Raw genomic sequence first — 20,443 nt, forward strand, 5'->3', positions numbered from 1 at the left:
CTAGCATTCCCTTCTTGAAGACCACAGTTCAGAAAGGCGAGGCAGAGTGAACCCAGTCTCCAAATAGCACATCCAAACACAGAAGTCTATCTGCTGTGCCTTAAAACCTCACATATCAGGCCAATTTAACATGCTATTTTAGATCACCTCTTCAAATGGCTTAGTGGGTACAAGAGTTGACTCTCTTCCACGTGATACTGAGAACGGTAAAGGAAAGCTCTACAGAAGAAACGATTTGGGGTATGGTAATCTACCACCTCGTGGTTAAGTCTGGTGTCAGAGCGAGCTGAAAAACCTGCTGTACAGAACTTACCAAGAAAAAGGATCCTGGGCAAGCCAAAATAGCCGTGTGCCTCCAGGGAAAACCTGTTGTATACCACTCGTTCAGTTGATCCTAATTGATGCCTTTTTACCATTAGAAGCTGAGAAGTTGACTTCCACACATGGTCTGCCTACTTAGGTGCTAATCACCCAGTTCTGCCTTGTAGCTCCTGGCTCACAGAGAATTAGGGGCCGCCAGACTTCCACTATGACACTAGAGCCAAGCGATGGTAGTCAGGATAATCTTCATGGAATAGTATATTCTTTTAGTCAACACATTTGGTAGGCACCAACGCACCCAGTGCCTGCCATTCCCGGAAAGATTTATGGAAGAAAAGATGGCCCTTTCCAATCTGTACACGTGTTCTGACACACAGTGTAATAACCAAATGGTTTTGTCACTGAATTTCACTGCTTCTTTAGGAACATGCTAGATACAAGCCTTATCTAGATGCTTTTTAATTCAGGCCTCCAAAAATCAGCGGTCAGGCTAGGAGTCTTATTAAACCTGTTACTTCACACGCCTATCTAACAACTTTTAATTTCCTCAGAAGGGTTTCCTCCTAAGGGTGAAGAACTCGACTCAAAGGTAAACAGCAATCATCAGGAAAACAAATCACTAAGAAAGCGCACTGAGAAGTGAGTAGAGGGTGCTGTCTGTCTCACTGCTGAGGATTATCTGAAAGGGCCAGTATCCCTTTCTATTGACTTTCTGAGACATTCCCGAATTTATGTAATCTCAGCAGGTCCTTCTTCCTGATGCCAAGTCTTTAAGTTCTCAGTTTCCCCTGATGGGGCCTGAGTTTCTGTGGGGGATGGAATGGGCAAGCTGACCGACACAGCACACATGTCCCTCTTGACTCCACCGTCTGGCTTCTCAACAGTGATAGGATCTCTCTCTCTCTCTGCTAGAATCCAATTCCAGTCAAAAGAAACACTCCTTTCAAAATGGGATTCAACTTGATCTTTCATCAATGTTGGTGGGAGGAAGGGGAGAGGCAACACCAGGGCCCACCCACACTGCTGAGTCACGTAAATGGTGAGGAAGGAACATAAAGCTTGGAAAACTCTGCCAAAGAGCGGTTCTCCCCTTATCAGCTACTCTCTCTCTTTTCACTCGAGACAACACACTTTCTTAGCTTCTATTATCTCCTAAAGTGATCTAGTAAAAATGAGTGATCTGGGCCTCCAACTGCCAACTAGAGGTAAAATTAAGAGGTTAAAAAATGGCTACAAGTAGGACAGGAAAGAGTTTCCTAACCTTTTGAAAACCACAATTTACAACAGAACATAACACTCATCTTGACTATGTTTCAATGCCTACTTACTTGGCTATCTCCCTGTCCATACTTTCCTCATCCTTATCCATTCCCAGTATTACATGAAAACATGCCAGTCATTCTTCTTTGCTCCTGACATTGAATTATCATCAACTCTATGTCAAAAATTTTTGGGGGGTACAGGTGACTGAAGGAAATCTAGGTTCCTGAAACACACCCATGACATCAGTGACACACCAAAGGTCTCCCCATCTCACCAACCCCACCCCACTGTTGCACTTTCTATTTATTTTTCCAAGTTTATTATGATCACTTTCAACATACAAAAATTTTAAAAGAAGAGTATAACGAACAGCTGTATACCCTGCACCTAGACTGAAACTTTCCATTTTCTATATTAGGTTTCTTTCTCTGTATATGTACATATGTACACATGCATGCTTTCAAATGGTCCTGAATGAAAAAAAAGGTTGCAAACACCAAGATTCACCAATTCTTCAGAATGCGTCTTCTAAGAACAAGGATATCCTCCTACAGAACCATGCTAATATTATCATAACTAAGAATATTAACAATGGAAAAAGAATATTAATAATTCTCTATTATCAAATATCCAGTCTGCATTCAAACTTCTCCAATTATCTCAAGAATATTTTCATAGTTGTAGACCCAACAGCTTTCTTCCAACCCAGGGTGGAATCAAGGTTCACTAAATGCATTTGGTTGTTAGGTCTTTCGTTTTTCTGTTAATCTAGAGTAGTCCTCTTGCTTTCCCGCAACCCCCTACCCCACCTGCTGTGATACTGATTTTTCTTGAAGAGCCCAGGCCAGCTGCCTTATAGAATCTCCCATATCCTGAATTTTTCATTTTGTTACCTTCCTGTTAACTGGAAGTTCAATTTTGAGGTTTGATTAAGAAAGAGGTTAAAATTTTGGCAAGAATATTTCAGATGCTGCTGTATACTTCAGTTCGCATCACATCAGGTGGCACATAATAATAGCAGGTTGGTCGACTATCAGTGACACTACACTGAACCCTTGGTTAAAGTGAGACCATCAGTGTTTGAAAGGTACATTTTCTCCTTTGCAAGTAAAGGGTAATTTGTGGGATGATACTTGTCAGCCCGTGAATATTCTGTTCCCTGGTGACTTTCCCATCTGTTCATAATCCTTGCCTGAACCAGTTATACTGGGGAGGGGGGTGGTTTATAGAATCATGATTTTTTTTTTCTATCATTCCTTCCATATATGTTAGCTGGCACTCTTTGGTAAAGAAAAGCTTTTCTTCTCCCTCTCTCTTTCACTATCTTTCATATTTTTATGTATTCAATATGTTACACTCAATTATACAGTGAGTGCACAGAATGTTCCAACTGTCCCAAAGTGGGCCAGCGGGGAGCCTCCGGCAAGCTGACTCTCTGTCCTTTGGACGTGACCCCATTTGAGCACTTCCTTCCTTTCTGACATAGGAAGATATACCAGGCTCACCTTCCGCTTGTTCTTCCTCTGCTTCAGACCAGGAATCAACCGTTTCTCCATGGAGCCCTGACTTCTTTCAGTGGAGAATGGTACTTAGAAACTGGTATCTAGGTATAAGGTGTGCTAATTGCTATTAGAGGCGTCAGTGTTTCCACGTTTTCAGTGGAGAGAAAAACAAATCTTTGTTTTACTCATGAGTTCATATTGATATTTCCATTTCAAATTTAACATGACTTTTTAACTTTAATTTCCTATTTGTATCTCTTCTCTCTTATGTTGACAATCTTGATCTCTAATAGCAATAATATATTTACTTGCTTTATTCTATAATACATATAAAATCATTTTTATTATGTAAGACTAAGATTACTAACAATAATCTACAGAGTGAAGTGTCGAGATTTCATTGAAGTTCTTTTTGTCCTTCGAATACATTTCACAAAGGCTGTATAATCGAAGTACTGTTTTTTGGGTGACTATATCAATTTGATGTGTAGTTCATTTGTTTATAAGCAATTTTAAGGTTTCCTTTTCTCCTGTTTAATTTTATTTTTTGATATGTAAAACATCTCCCGAGTCTAAAAGGTATATTCAGAGAAGTCTCACTTCCTTTCCTATCCCCCCAATTCTGTCCCCCCCCATTTTCATTGGTTTCTGGTTTATGTTTACTTTTGGAGGTAGAAAAAAGCAAATATGTATTTATATTTTTATTTCCCCCTCTCTTTCTTCCTCAAAAGGTAGCATGCTAAAACATTCTGCACCTTGTTTTTTGATCACTTGGAAATCACTTTGTATTGGTTCACAGAGTATAAGAATCAATAATTTTTGAATGTTGGGAAAGACAGAGCCAGGTTACTATTGTTCACCTTACATGTTTGTAATAAAAGCCATTAGCCTTAATTCAGTCCTTTTTAAAGCCAATCTTGACTTTAAATGTAGCTCAGCTCATAAAAAGTTAACTGGAAAACTTTACTGCAAGGTGTGCTGGCATGCTCTTTAAAATGAAAACTTGTCAACTACTTACCAATAGGTAAATCTGTATTCTTCAAGTTAATTTTTATGAAATGAAAAGTTAACACCAAAAGCAATTGATCAGTGGACAGCTTTAGAAGATGGAATCTCTCTGGCATTTTGAAAGGTGGCCACACAGACGGAGTAAATGCCTTATGTCTTAGCCTACCAAGAAGGAACAAGACTGGAGACATATATATAAGAACAATTCTTCTTTCCTTGATCTGGAAGTCTAGTTAAGTGAAGCTGAAAGACAATTACATCTTACAAATTCAAACCCTCTTCTGTGTTTGCTTCAGTGATTCCCACCTGTAAGTCAGCTCAGCATTTGGGAAGGCCATCTCTAACTAGAGGTGAAAGACACAAAAGCACTTGCCAAATAGTATTACTATATGGCATAAGAACTATTAGTGCAAGCAGGGCCCAATAAGTGGCTGCCGAGTCTATGCTGGCCAACTTTCTGAACCCTAGACTAGCACTCCAAAACGCTAATGAGATGGAAACCAGGTCAGGTTTCTAGTCACCGTCCACCGCCTCCCATGAAGTATAGGCTCAAGGGAGGAAAAAGCCTTCAAAACTCAACATTAAATAAAATAATCTGACTTGAAAGACTTAATGTTAAATAGTAGCGATGTAGTAACAGGTATCGTGAGTGGAAAGGACCTTTCAGAATCCATTCTGTAGTGAGAATGGATAATTTGAAGTACAAAGGACAAGGTGAAATCACTTTAAGGATCAGCTGCAGCTGGCTTTAGTCTCACAGCTCTTAAAAACAAAACAAAATATTACGCCTCTAGGAGGCGACTAGAGACACAACACATGGATAAGAGTCTATCAAAGATAACCAGGCACATCAAAAACATAATTGTATTTTTCATTCTAGAGAGGCAATATTTACCTTCTTGACTTTCTAACTTGAGATGTGTATGTTCGTTCAATTTTAGATAAAATTCTCAATATAAAATCACAACCTGAGACAGCTCCTAAGAAACAAGCTGGTTGCAAGGAATAGTGGCTGCAACTTCTTTGGGGGCTATTTAAAAAGAAGGGCTACCTATTGCTCCAGAATGAATAGAGTACAACCCCCTTACCCCCCAGACCAAAACACAAAGTTTCTGGACCTATGACTTTCTGAACAGCCATTTTTTAGTAAGTTAAGAGGAGACATGCGCAAGGATAAAAAGCTCTTGTTTTAGGTCGTGTGGCAAACCAAAAGTCAAAATCAAATTTTGTACAGGAAAAGTTACTCGGCAAATTTCATCCATAAATAACGCTGCTAGAGTATCACTGATCTATATATTTTTCAAACCTTTTGCTTAAATCTTGGCATACAAATACCAAGTAAAATCACCAGTAAATCAGGACTTTTACTTAAAGCTGATAAGAAGTGTGAAATCTACACTTACTAGTATTGTGAAAACCAAGGCCGGAATGCCTAGATTTCTATGACCTTCTAGTTTAAGCAGTCTGCCTCAACATTAGTGGCTTGCAACTATGATTTCCTTATACTAGAGGATTTACTGCTGCTTAGACTTGAAAAGAGTGAGAAGAGCAGAGCCCAAACACGCATTCTGGCATTAACTTCCACTGTCTTTTGGGGGTGGATTGGAGAGAATGTATGGGCAGTCTAATCCTGACCATTTCACTTGGACGAAAGAAATGACCCAGAATTTCCTATTCGCATCAAAAGCAATTTAGCAATTCTACCTGGATTTATTTATACAGGAGGTTTTCGATTTGGTATGGTTAAAACTGGCCAGTGATTTTTTTTCTTTTGGTCATCTGAGAAAGTTGCTATTTTCATAAGAAATGACCATACTTTAAAGCATGCAACAGAGAATGTATTTTAAATGTGCTTTTAAAAGCAGTTTATTCAGCCTACGCAGAATGGTAATGGAGGAACTTTTCTTCCACACTATCAGAGAATATGCCCTTAAATTGAGAACATTCCACTAGGTTCCTCTCATCTGTAGTGTGCCACTCAACAAGTACCGCTCCACGTCACCTTGCATTTTATGTCTGAAAGATCTAGCAACGTTGGAGTTTTCCAATACATTATATTAAATTTGGGGACCCCCAAGTAAAAATTTTTTTAAAAGACACACTTTGTCACTGATGATTTCCCACGTTCTGGTGCCACTTCTCTTAATGTACGATGACTAAAAATAGTATTTGTAAGGTTATTAATTTTATTGAAGTATTCTGGGGTTAAGCAGTATGATATGTGATTACTGAATCTTTGTTTTATATAAAATGTTTATATATAGACATTTATTTAAAGTACTCATTTAATGAATGAAGAAAAAAAACTCTGGTTATATGTTTTTTAAGAATAGAATTTTTAAAAAACAAGCCGAACAGAACCTCAAAAAAAATCTAAACAGACTCAGGAAGAGAGGTCTGAAATTCCTTTGATCATTTTGAACGGCTTCTTTAAAACCAGAAAATAAAAATAATTGGTAGTGTTATTATTGTCCCTTAGATTGGGTAGCTTTGGCTTTAATGCATCATTGAACAATGAGATGTCCTTGTATTAGTAGCAGATTGGAAGGTTTCACAGCAGAATAAATAGTCTGTCCGCACGCTGGACAGCAGTTACCCACGGAACCATCTAGAGCCTCCCAGCTCCTCCGGGGAGGACTGTGGGCTCAGCTCTCTAGTGGGCTCTGAGCTGGTACAAGTTTGGCCTGGAAGGCCTTGAGCGCAGCACGTGTTGAGCAATCCGTCAGTGTGGGTCTGGGAAGCTCCCCTTACCGCAGGCAGAGACACGAGCACATGCCTGAAAAGACCCCCTTTCTAAAGAGGTGTTGGCCTGTGGTTATACTAAAGCCCAGACTTCAGGGAGGTAAAGGCAGAACTGGCCTGGGACTCTGCGTGTTCGTTGTGCTCCAACCTCTAAATCTGGTCGTGATTTTTCTACATAATTCTCCCCGCGTCCCAAACAAAATTTCATCCATGTTTCTGTAGCACGTTACACCGTGTGTTAACCTTGAGGCAGGGTTTGGCCATTCATTCAAGTCAAACAGCAACTTTTCCAGGAACAGAGACATACTGAATGTATATAAAGCAAAGCCTTATCTGCCCTCCCGTTTTAATTCTGAGTTCTGTTCGATAATAAAGCAAAAGTGACAGACCCCTTCAGGACCAAAAATAAATCTCTTTCTGTCACGGTCTCAAATTCCCTCAGTTTGGCTTAAGGAGGTAGCTGCTGTCCTGGTGACCTGAGTTACCAGCTCAGCCAACTGTCTTTCTGAGCTGTGCCTTCCTTTTTTCCTATCATCTTTCTCCAATCTTTACTCTTTGGCTATTTCCTCAGCCCCTCAATCAACTCCTTTTGTGATTTCCTCGGTTTTGAAGCCAGAATTTCACTAAAATGCCCTCTCATGATCTTTATAATTTTACTATCAGAAATTCATAATGTAAATTATCATGTTAAGGAAATCCTCATCTTCTGATGAGATTTTTAATCCATTGAGTCCAAAAAGCTCAGCCAACCAGAAACTAGAGGTGGCACTGGGGACAGAGAGTCAAAATCATTAGCATTTCTAAGGGAACACAGAGTCAAGAAATGCTTTGGGCTTAGTGGAGGCCTAGCCATTCCTCCCACTTACTTTTCCTAGAGACACCCTCAAGTTCTTTGCAAATTGCTTTGGCTGTCCACAGGCAGAAACTATAAGCAGTCCGGTTAGGAGATAATAGTCACAAACACCCAACTCGTGGCCTGGCTTTCCCCAAATCACACTCTCAGTTCTAGGCAAGCATTCTAGGTTTTCAGCCTGGAGTCCATGGATGGGCTTCAGGCTGCCAACTCCCTGATGTGCAAATTGCTATCCAGACGTACGTATCTCTGGAACGTGACCACAGCTCTGACAGAGCTCCAAGTCCCACATGATTAAGAACAACTACTCTAAACTTACGTGACTCCAGTAATAATGTCCTAGGAGTATAAGCTCCATGGGATATGGACCTCTGTCTTGTTCACTAAACACCCAGCACCGTCCTGGGAGACAGGAGGTGCTCAACCCTGAGCTGACAGGCCTGCATGATTTCTGGCCATGGCTTACTCAGAATACCCTGGAAAAGAAGAGTAAGCATAGGCTACTTTCAGGACCTGAACACTGGGAATCTTCACATGGGCACAACATTTTTCCTCATGGCCAAAGTCATCCAAGATAGGTGGTAGCTCATTACCGTGCCAGTGTAGATTTCGTAACAGTTTTGGCAAGCCTCGCTAGATAACCTAAAAGAGTGGTTCTAAATCTGGGATCTTTCAAGTTCGAGCTATTTCAAAATGCACGCACCATCCCATTTTCCACCCGCCCCTTACCCTCAATCCCTCCCCATTTTGATGAAGCAGGTCTGGGATAGGGCCCCAGTAATGAATATTTTGAAACAGCTGCTTAGGTGACTGATACTGTCCATTCCTTCCCACTCCATGAGAAGTACTGATCTGACATAATCTAAGCAGGATCTGAAAAAGCGAACACAAGCATAACGGGTTGACCAGGCTCTTGATAAAGCAACTCAAGGAATGCAGGGAACAAATGGGTTAGCTATGGCTTGTTTGGAGATGAAACCAGGAAGGCAAAGGAAGTAGAAAATTTGCCTCTAGTTCCAACTCCATCTGTCAGGTAGAGGCAATTCATCAGATGGATCCACAGGATTTAGGAGAACATGACGAAGAGCTTGTCTGAGAAAGAGATTGTATTTTCATAGGGGCTTGATCCAAATTCTGTGAAAATTGGCAAGGTGCTCTCATTCCACACATGCCCAGCACTCAGCTAATCCCCTCCCTGTGGAGTCAGCAAAGAATGTGCCAAATTCCGACCCTCTACTCCACAGATAGGAGGGGCTCCTTCCCCAGAATGCAAGTGTTGAAACTAATCTCATCAATTCCACTCCCAATTACAAACGCAGTAGAGAAATGAGGGGCCTCTCAACAAGGGCGCTCTCCTGACCTTTATGATTTGTAAATGGCCTTTACCCCATCTCACTAAAAGCCAATCCTCTGCCAACCTCAATTCATTCTCAATTGGCAAATAAGAACAGAAACCACCTCCAGAGTAATGTTTCCCTCTGGGAAATCCTGGGGAAGGGGTGCAATAATAGGGTCAGTCCTTCAACAGCATTTTCCTTGGACTCACAATAGTTTGTTACATTTAGAACAACATGTTCCCAACCAGCTCCTCTCTTTTCTGTTATAAACCTGAAGTAAACAGATTCTACAGTAGCTACCCGTCTGTTACCATGGCCACTGTATTGATCGGTATAATTAACATTCACAATTCATCTACTCCAGCATGACAAGCCAGCTGGGCCGCTCTCCCTAAGAACTGAACATTGGGAATCTTCATGTCTTGTTTGCTAAGAAGTCTGGTGCTCGGAAGCTGGGCACTAAAAACTCAAGCACTGAGTAAGGAGTTAGAGACCACCTGGCCACCCACAGGAAGCTGACTTAGTTACCAGAACGACTGAACACATCTGCCATGTAAAGCTGCAAAATTCTGAAGGTCTCCCTCCTCCTGTATCCTGCACACAGTGCCGCGGTCACGTACCTTGCCGCGGTCACGTACTTTAGGGAGACGTCACACATAAAACCCTCAGTGCCAACTAGAGCCTGAGTTCCTGGTTAGGACAAGCCCTGGCCCAATTCCCAGAAGACGACCTCTAAAGAAGGTGTATTTCAAAGACAAGGGCATATATACAAAGCTTTTGAACTTGGAGCTCAGACTTCTGTTTCAAAGGGGCAGCTGGGGTTGCAGAATGAGAAGCAGCAGAAGTTTGCCCAGCACTGCTGGGCAGAGCTGTTGGTTGCTACTTCCAGGACTCCAATACACATTCTAAAATGAAAGTATTCGGCTTATCACTGGTCCCCAAATCTCAAACACACTAAGAGTAAGCCTCTGTTCCTTAAATCAAGCACACGTGTAAACCAGAATACCAGTTTCAACTTTGGGTAGTGTCCCTAATGCTAAGGGTTTATAATGTAGTGGGAAATTCATGTTCCCTTTCCCACGATATCTAAGGATATCCCTAAGCTTCTAGCCTGTTGCCCTGTGGTTCCCATGCTACCGGGCCACATATTCTCAAGTCTCCTCCCTCACCTCTCATTTCTGGCTGTACAAAGGGATCTAAGATGCTGGACATTCCCATCAGTCTCTCACCTGAAGTACTCCACTATCACCCACGTGGGAGGGGTGTAAGTTAGAAAAACAACCCGTGAAGGGGAAAGTGAGCCAAAGCCATCAAGCATGTCCAACTCATTTTCCCCTAGGGATCGTCATCCCACAATGTTTTTACTCAATAAACAATTACCGACAGTATTATGTGCCAGGTACTACACACTATACGTACGTGTGAAATTCAGTCTTTGCTCTCAATATGTTTGGGCTTGAGAAATCAAATGAAGAATAAGACTGAGATAGCAAGTCAGTCCTGAATACAGTCTGAGAAGTAGTACACTAAAATCAGACCGGTACGAGACACACGGGAGCAAATTACTTTGTTTAGTTTTGGTACCCAGTCTCCCTACTCTACGTGAGCTCCCTACTCTAAACACTCTATGGGACATTTAGTTAAAATCAGCTCTGGAGCTTGAGGGGCACCCACAGTTCAGATGGAGGGCACTGGAGATAGTATAAAACCACCCAAAGTTGCTGGTTCCAATGTGCTCAAGTTCCTGAGCTGAACCCTCAAGGCGCTGATAATGAGTCTCTGGGGAAGCTGAAAAGCATCCCAAAGAGGGGGTGACAAAGAACGCCAACAACCTCAGCTTTTTTCTAAAGATAAACTACATCTGGAAACTTAATCTCAGCAGTTGCTTGATCCGTAAAAGGAATGAGATATTATGGCTCAAGGCCTGCCCTTCCAAATTCGGGTTTTAAACCCAGGATCCACCGGTGAGTTTCAGGGAGTGCCATGCTATCTTCTGAAAGTGTATGCAAGTGTTTGAGCTTCTGAACTTGCCTGAGGGAAGACTCATGATTTTCTAAGATTCTGAAAGGGATCTGTGACTCAAAAGATTAAGAACCATTGTTCTAGAGTCTCTAATCCAGTGAATATCTGAGGAGCAATCCCTCCAATTGGCAGAAGAAACACCTATTTAAGTTCTCTCCTTCCCCAGAGCTCTGTATCCTTGCTGACCTCTCTTCTGAAATTACAGAGACAGGTTGTGCGCTTTGAAAATTCAAGGTGAAGAGCTAGCTCTTTTCTTCAACTCCTAAATAAAGCTGCGTGACAGCCCAAATCGGTTTTCCTTACAGCTTTTGAGGAAGGAGATGGGGTAGACATGGTCAAAGAGGGCAGAGCAGTACCTCTGTCCTACTAACTTTCCTGATAGGTCCTCTTTTTTTATTTCAGGATCCAGAGATCATAATGGGAACGTCACAGCCCCAAAACTTTTGACTTGTGGTCAAGCCAGCCCTGGGGGAAAGGGATAAAGTAATTCCCATTACACCCATAAAAATCTGTGCCCCAAAGATTCACCTCAATACAATTAACTAAAGTACTAGGAGAGTTGGAGTCATTTATGAAAAACAGGACTCCCCGAAATCCTGACATTACTCAGAGCGCCGTGATATGAACAGCTTTATTCAGGAGGCCAAAATGAATGAAACATGGTTACACTCATCTCCTCCAGGCTTTCAACCCCTTCATTCTGCCTGCCACTCACCAATTCACCATCCAGCTCACTGTGCCCACGGAGATCAGCCCATGAGCATTTTCCTTGGCACCTTGAGCACAGAGGCTCAGTGGGATTCCAGTGATGCCATTGTACACACACAGTTTCAGAAGAGAAAACTCCCATCAACAACAGGGCTTGCTCTGGCTGGGCTTCTTTAGACTATAAAGAACTAAGCCTGAGGCATGTCCAAGCTGAACAGCCTAGAAGAATGAGCAGTCACCAAGCCCTCCTGTTTAAGCCTCATTCTAGCACACAACTGAGTACAGGGTGACCATTTTAAAAGAAGTGAACTGGTTTGGACTGGTAAAGAACATTTTAAGCCAATTAAGCCCTACAGGTTGAATTCAGAGAAGTACTGGGGCTTTCATGGCAGGAAAGCAGGAGCGAAAAATTCAATTGTATGATTTCACATATACCAGGGGTGACAAAAAAATGTATACACATGACTTGTATTCATCTTTTGTTATCAGTATATATTATTACAATTTTAATAGTTTTTTCATTTCTTAAAATGTGTGTAATTTTTTTTTTCACCTTCCGTATGTGGAATCTAAAACACAAAAGAAACAGACAAAACAGAAACAGACTCATAGATACAAAGAATGAATTGATGATTACCAAAAGAGAGAGAGGTGGGGAGATGGGCAAAAAGGTGAATGGGATTAAGAGGTACAAATTCCCAGTTATAAAATAAATCACGGGAATGTAATGTACAGCATAGGGTAACCAGTCAATAATGTAATACCTTTGTACAGTGACAGATGGTTACTACACTTAACATGGTGCTCACTTCATAAGGTATGTAAATGTCTAATCACTATGTTGTACATCTGAAACTAATGTAATATTGTATGTCAACCATAATTTTAAAAAATGAAAGAGAGGAGTAGTATGATCACAGCCCTAGATTTGTGGGTCTGTCAGAGTCCTTTCCAATCTCCACCCCAGCACTCCAAATACTACCTTTTACAGGTAGTTCATTCAGCTCTTCTACTTGGCGTCCTGTTTGGGCAGTAAATGATTAAGCCCCACTGTATACTGCTCAGCCTACCAGTCATTACATATATGGAGATTAAGGCACCAGAATCCTTTAGAAAAACTGAACAGAGGTAGGAATAAAAATGAAACCAGTCTGAGCGTCGACAAATGCCTGGGTGTTCCACTCGAACTCTGTAATTGCTGTGAGCAAAGGCCACACATTTCTGCAGCAGAAAATCAGTTACACATAATTAGGAGCAGGCTGTTTAGAGCAGAGAGAAATTGTGCCTGGGGGAGGGAGTTTCAGTACACAGGGATGTGATCTGAAGGTGACTATATAAAAAGATAAAGTCACAGCTCACAGGAGACTTTGGAATGGTTTCACGGTATTCACGGATTCTACTTTGGGAAGACTCCCAAACAACTGCAGATTGAAGAAACGAACTCCTGGACTCAGCCCGACTAGTGTCTGATAAACACTCCCATTCTGTGGGTGCATGTGTGGTATGGAGGACAGGGTGCTGGAGTGGTCAGGTAGAGCGTATCCCATTTCCAGCACAAACTCTACGTTCTCCCGTTGTCTATGTAACTCCTAGAAATCAGCAACTATTGTAGTGTTCAATAGGTGTAAGTGCTACATAAAATAACATCTTTGTCAGGTAAAAGTTTTTTCCTGTTAAAAAGATGTTCCAATAGAAACACCTTTGTTTTGGCTCTTTAAGAATATTTCAAAGAAGCCAGGCTCAGCAGGATATATGGTCACCCTAGTTATAAAGGAGTAAATACACTAAGCAGTATTTACTAAATGTTAACTTTCTCAACAGCCCTGTAGTACAATTACCATTCCTCGTTTTACAGATAAGAAAATGGAAGCTCAAAGACCATGCTCTGGATCACTGTGCTATGCAGTCTTAAAAAACTTAAAAGTAGCTGGGGGAAAAAAAGATACCTACAAAGAAATAATTAGGAAGACTTTTATTTAGTGATAATTAAGACCAGGAGGCAATGGAAAAATACCTTCAAAGTATTAATAAAAGTAACTGTCAACCTACAATTATGTACCCAGCAAACCTATCTTTCAAAAATGAGAGAGAAATAAAATAAATTCACTTACAGATAACAGAAAGGAAGGAAGAAGTGAGGGTGGGAGGCAAAGAGAGAAGAGAGAAAAGGGGAGGAGAGGAGAGGAGAGGAGAGGAGAGGAGAGGAGAGGAGAGGAGAGGAGAGGAGAGGAGAGGAGAGGAGAAAAGGAAGAAAAATAGAGGCTTAGATAGGTTAAGCCACTCATCCAGTCATACACCTATTAAATGGTAGAGACTGAAAGTAAACCTGACTCCAAAAATCAAATGCTTGACTTACATTGCACTACCCACAGTTTTAGGAACAAAACGGAAAAGTTAAAGAGGTTTCAGGTAACAGCCAAGCAACAGTGGGATAGCAGAAAACTATCTGAATGAAACAAAGGGAAACATGGAAACAGAAAAGGTGAGCACAATTCCATGTGAATTTTTAACTGCTTACCATATGCAAAGCACTGACAGTGCTGACAAGAGCCAGAAGGAAAACTTGTGCTAAGAATTCGTCTTTAACTCTGGATTCTCAGATTTCAGGTTGGAAAAGCCTCTGGTGAATGCAAATGTGTTGTTCTTCATACACGATGGGGATGCTTCTGACCCACCTCAATATGATGTGTTCTAAATTATAAAATGTTAATACTCATACTCCCAAACTTGAGAAACAGATAGGTATAAATGATTCTACTTTACTGGCCAGTTCCTTTAAAAAGAGCCCTAAGAGCATTTCGATACTTGTTTATAGACCACAAATACTTAAGGTGGCAGAGTAAACTTACAAGGAATCACAGTTAACTAAAGGTCTATATTCTATGTATCAAAATACATTAAAATCTTTACAAGAATGTTATATTGGGCAACTGATACTAAATCCACATGATACTCTCCTCATAAAACAAATGGTACACATTTACAATATTGCCAGAAAGGGATCTAGGCAATGAACAGATTGCTCTGTTACAAGTTAAACGTCTAAAGGAACTTAGAACAAAGTAATATGGAAACTAGTATCAAACGAACTAAACAGAATCAAATGAGAAAAGGAGAAGTAATCAGTATCTGTGGAGAAATCTAAACAAGATAGGATCTTCTTACATGTCTGACTCGTGTTCAAAGACTGCCGCTAAAACAGAAGCCACTCTAGAGACTCAAGAGATACTAACGATGTGGAGAAGACAGGAAATATCAACCTATCAAATCTCTTCTCAGTGACTCTAAGAAGTACGGGTGTAAATTGTGCACCAACAATAAGCTACATAACCCTCAAGAGGAGCACCCTGGGTTCCACGCAACAGGCTAACATTTACACAGTACTCGCTCGGGCTCTACCTAGTATGCTTCCTAAGTCTCAGCCAACCCCTTTGATGAATTAGTGCAATATATGTTTTATTCAAATAAATAATATCCTGCGATCAAAAATAATTTCTTTTGCGTTCTTTCTCTCCTTCAGCCTCCTGTGCTGGTGGTACCGGTCTGCATAAATCCTAGGTCAAATGCCTAATGCATCACTCCAGACAGCCTCCCCCCTGCCCCCACCAAATGTTCAGAAGTGCAGAGAACAGCAAATGACCTGCCAGGCCTGCCAGAGAAAGATGTCTACCGTAGGAAGTTTTATCAACAAGACGGAGATTGGGTTTACTCTATGGAAAAAAAGCAATCTGACATAATGTCAATTTCCCAAGGCCCAAGATGGCTATCACCTCTGCAATACAAAGGAGCAGAAAAGGTACGTCCTCATCCACCTTGTTCATTGATTGGATCTGGCACCGTCGGACTTCTGGCTCTTCCCCAAGGTCAAAATGACCATGAAAGGTAAACGTTCTGAAGCGATTCAGGACATTGAGGCAGCCACGACAGCGCAACTAGAGACACTCATGAAAGAGGACTTCCAGAACTGCTTCCGAAAGTGGCAAGAACAATTGGATAAGTGTGTTCGAAGTGGGAGAGAATATTCTGAGAGGGATTAATGGGAATATGTCTTTTATTGTAATAAATTTTTTTAAAATTTAGACATTCACTGTATTTTTTGATTATACCACATAGCACTGTGGTAGACAGAATACAAAACTGAGTAAGTTATGATTATAATTGAAGAATCTCAGTATTTATTGATGGACATCCACTTTTCCCCCAAGTAAATAAAATTTCACCAGTTACACTGGAAACTGATCTGAGGACTGTCAAAGTCACCCTGAAGTAACCTATACCCTCTGACTGGCACCAGACATGTCCTCGATTCCCAAGGGGCCTCAGGGCTTGGTATGCTCCAAGAATTAATTGGTCTAGAGAGCCATATCAGAATCCTCACAGGTGAGGGACAGCACCATTTGAAGAGGCCTTTTTCTCACCATTCAGTACCTGCCAAGCTACATTTTTTTCTCTTACTTTCCTCATGCTTTCTCACAGTATTAACGCATGGCAGAGGTACAAAAGTGACTTAAGCCAAAATATCCAATTCAGCCAAAGTTTTGAAAAAATGGATCGCCTAGAACTTGCTGCTACATGACCTTGATTAGTCCTCGACCAACTCATCAACTAAATAAATGCCTTTTATCATCATTAGGGGAAGGGTAATTAGTCATCATAAAGCACTTTAATACAAAGTGCTGTGTAAATGCTAAACAATAAAAGCTCAGAAAGAGCAAGATTAATAAGAAACACGGGGATACATTTACCAGCAAATGGAAACTTACACGGGGTCTTTCCCAATTCCTAGCAGAGATTGCTTCTGTCAGCTAATGGAATGAATCTCTAAAATCATTAGCACTTGGCCTGACAATAATACATTAGCAATATTCCTCCTGGGAAGGAAAGAGGAAAAAGGATTATTTATTCCTGGTAGGCAGCCATACAGACGTCTTAATTACTAGTTAGCCAGGCGGGCACTTATTTGAGTACCTGTTATATGCTAGGTACAGATAGAGCTAGGCACAATGCATACAATGGTGAACAAGAGCCCCTGCCTTTACGGAGTTTACAATCTACAATACAAACTTTGTCTTATCAATAGCGGCATTTCCAAAAATAAAGGTTTACTAAAATAAAGGCAAGTATGAATAAAGGTGCCTAATCCCTGAAGCAACCAAAGGAGGGATAGTCTAACGGGGAAGTGGGCGAGTTCAGGGAGTTAGGGTACCGGGGATGTCCCAGTTCTTTTCCCTAACTCATCACAGGCACTGCCCTTAAGCATTCTGCTTACAAAGGCTGTGTCTGTGTCTCCATATAATGCAGACCACGAAGGGTTACTGCCCAACAAAGCAGTCAGCTGAACTGAGAGCACTAAAAATAAGGTTAATCAGGCTCCTTAGAATCAAGGGTTTTTCTACAACCTTTTTAAAGGCATTCTGCTAGTAAGATCTTAATTTCGTGAGAAAATGGAGTTAAACCACAGAATCGTGACCTGTCTTTTCGATCCTGCATTTGATTTCTGGAGAGGTGGATTCCTTTCCTTTAAAAAACTTTTGTCTCCCATTTATGACAGCTTAACTAGTTCCGATGAAGGAGACTTGCGGATTGTTAACCATTCCTGCAAACCTGGCTCTGTTCCGGGTACAGAGGCACTGTATCCATCAGACGCTGTATGCAGGCAGGGACAGCCCTGAAACAGTTTTTATGCAAGAGGGAAATATTTATCCCGGTTCTCACTGGTTTCAGAAAGGTCACCTCTCTGCAAAGGTTCTCTGGTGTACTGTTAAGTGGATGCCAGGTATGTGGAAAGTCAAGACGTGGTTGGCAGCAAATGCTCCGAAAGCACTAGGAATCCTGATTCCAGCATCCTGGGAGCCGGTTAGCCTGGAAGCTCCAAAGGGTGCCGTGTAATCTTCCACGCACGACGACGGGAGAACGAGCAGGGCGTCCTTAGAGCTCAAGCCACAGCACCATAGAGGAAACTCGCTCTGCCTCGGTACGTGCAGGGTGCAGGCGAGAAGGAGCGATCGCTCCGTACCGCCCACCCGTCCGACGCGGCCCAGCTCCCCCCGCCAGGAAAGCCCGGGGGGTCTGCGGACGACTCTGCGACCGCCCTGCACCCGCGACAGCGTCTCCCGTCACCCACCTCCACGTAGCAATTTTTTACATGTGTCGAACGAAGCACCTGGACGACTGTAGGGGAAAAAAAAACCCCACCGTTTTCTTTTCAAGCGCGTGACGCCCTCGCTGCTTTCACCTGCACAAGAGCGCCAGCTCCACGCGTCTCCCCGCTCGGCGCCAGGCCAGCGCGCAGCGGCGGCAGAGACCGGCCACGCTCCCACGGAAGCCTCACGGGATGCACCCCGCACGTGAACGGGGACGGGCCGCACACCCCGTCCCGGGGGCCGGCAGCAGGGGTCGGCCGGGGGGTTGGCCCCTCCGGCTCCCGTCCTCCAGGCCCTTCCCCCGAGAAAAGTCACGGACACGTTCAAGGCCCCAAACGATCCCGCAGGCTGGGGCCGAGGGACAAAGGGACGCCAGGGCAGGGGCGGCCTTTCCCGCTCGGGACAGGCCCGCGCCGCGCGCCCGCCGCCCCCACGCCGCCTCCGGCGCCCCCGACCGCCTCGCCCCCGAAGCCGCCCGCCAGCGGGGGCCCCGGGCGGGCTCGCGCCCCCTCCGCGCGGCCCCGCCGCCACCCAGGACCCCCGCACCTTCTTGGGCGCCTTGGTGACGGTGGCCATGAAGGAGTACTTCTCGGCGTCCTCGATCTCCTTGGCCTGCTTCAGCTCCTCCCCGACCCCGGGCAGCGGCATCGCGTCAGGCATCGACATCCCCCGGCCGGCCGGGCCCGCGGCCGCTCCGCCGCCCCCGCCTCTTTCCCCGGCGGGCGTCCGCCCACCCGCCCGCGCGGAGCACTCCGACACGCGCTCGCCCAGCCTCCCGCCCGGCTCCACGCCGAGCCGCGTCCGGGGCCGAGGTGCTGGGGCCGGCGCCTCGTCCGCTCCGCCGCCCAACACAGCCGGACGGCGCGGCGGCGACAGGAGCCCCAAGCGCAGCAACGCCGAGCTCCGACCAGCCCGCGCAGCCACCTCCGCCGCACGCACACACGCACGCAAAGTAAGGGTAGAGGGTGCTGACGCCACGCCAAGTACTGGCAGCTCCGGGGCGGGGGAATGGGCGGGGAGAAACGGCGCTCGGTCGTGACGTCACCGCGCAGGACTGGGCCGCTGGAGCCACCCCTCCTACTTCCCAGCTCGCGGGTGAAGCTGCCAGAGTGAGTCGGCCCCGTGGCGCCGCCAGGTGGCGCCATCAGCCCTGTGAGCGGCGCGTGGTTCCTGCAGGGATGCCGCAGAACTGGGGAGACTGGGCTGTGGGGTTCCCGGCAAGGCCTCAGAAAGGCGTCAGGGGGTGCTTGGGATCAAAGACCAGAGCCCCACACGACACATCCTGCAGGCAGTCCTAGGAAAGAACGGGGCCTAAGACAGCCCACTCACTCACTGCCTCCAGCGCAAGCCCTTTGGACCAGAAGCCCCTTCCCAAGGGGCAGTGTTTGCCTCTGACTCCGTAAGAGTGGGCAGAGCAGACTCAGAGCAATGTGGTTTCTGCACAACCTTTTGTAACCTCCTCCACCGCCGTCTCCGCTGGGCCTTGCCTGTTTACAGACCTTTAGGCCACAGAGCTGATGTTATCTGGCCATTGGGATAGGGCTAATGGATCAGAGGGGTGGAGAGCAGGAGAGGGGGGAGGGGGCAGTTTCCCGACTGCATGGCTTTCCTGCTTCGCTCCTCCCTCCCTCCCCGCCCCTCATTAGATTCTGTCAGCTACCCGTGTGGCACCCAGGGCGTTCATGGACCGTTCACATGTTTTTACTGGGCCCTACTACGTTCTGTCCTGGTTCTAGGCCCTGGATAGTAAAGATCCGCGTGATACGTTTTATGTTTTGCAAGGCTTAGTCCAGCTGGAGAGGCAAAGCGTGTCTGTAACCTAATGTCACCTAAGGTAGCGTGTCCTTGGAGATTCAGATGACATTGTCTTGAACTCCCATGTCCTGTGGAAAGTCCAATGCCCTCCCCAGGATTTCGGTGAATTACTGGGGGAACTTTGATCTTCCTGGTTACCTCTGGCTCTAGTTTTCTGCCTCATGCGAAGTGTGATTCAGTGTTCTGGTCTTGTGGCTGTTTCTTTAGTTCCTGCTGTCAATTCACATAGGGAACACAGCCCCTGTTCTTTCCAACCCCCACCCCCTATTCCAAAACAACTACAAAAATAATGCTATAACATGTAGTAGAACTTTTAATGGAAATTTGTTGGCCACAAGGGAGAGATTACATCATACAGCAAACAATTTAAAATCACATTTCTGAAATGTTCTGAAAAGTTATTTTGGCTGTATCGTCACCTGGGATTTCTCGTTGGCGACCACCCCACAAAGCTCCCTAGCCCATTGTGTCTAATCTAGCTTCCTCCTGTTACTCCCTTCCCATCCCTCCACCTCATCTCCCTTCCCTGATTGACTCTGGGAAGCCTGATTCCTTGTACTGTGATGAGTATTCAAGTCTTCCCAGTGCTCTTTTCCTAAATTACTACCCCAGTCCCCCAAGCTCACCTTTTTATATCCAGAAACCCACTAGCTATCTGACAGGGTCAACTCTTTCAAGAAAGAAGTTGTGGTTTTCAACACTGGTTTATTTTCAAGGTTGGGAAGAGTG

General features: G+C 44.1%; 1 protein-coding gene across 3 annotated transcripts in view; it reads right to left on the reverse strand.

Moving 5' to 3' along the window:
* The window catches only part of AHCYL1 (adenosylhomocysteinase like 1), a gene marked incomplete at its 3' end in the record, with an annotated part of 36,266 nt that extends 17,440 nt beyond the window's left edge, over positions 1-18,826 (reverse strand). For 2 of the 3 annotated variants that reach the window (XM_081026879.1, XM_081026880.1), the window contains exon 1: positions 18,446-18,692. In XM_081026879.1, the coding sequence (XP_080883005.1) occupies positions 18,446-18,565 (120 nt within the window). In that variant the 5' untranslated portion in view covers positions 18,566-18,692. Of the gene's footprint in view, positions 1-18,445 lie in introns of all 3 variants that reach the window. The other variant, XM_081026878.1, reaches the window with a different exon arrangement.
* Between the last annotated feature and the right edge of the window lie 1,617 nt (positions 18,827-20,443).

The sequence above is a fragment of the Rhinolophus hipposideros genome, assembly GCF_964194185.1.
Source record: "Rhinolophus hipposideros genome assembly, chromosome: 19".
Lineage (NCBI taxonomy): Eukaryota > Metazoa > Chordata > Mammalia > Chiroptera > Rhinolophidae > Rhinolophus > Rhinolophus hipposideros.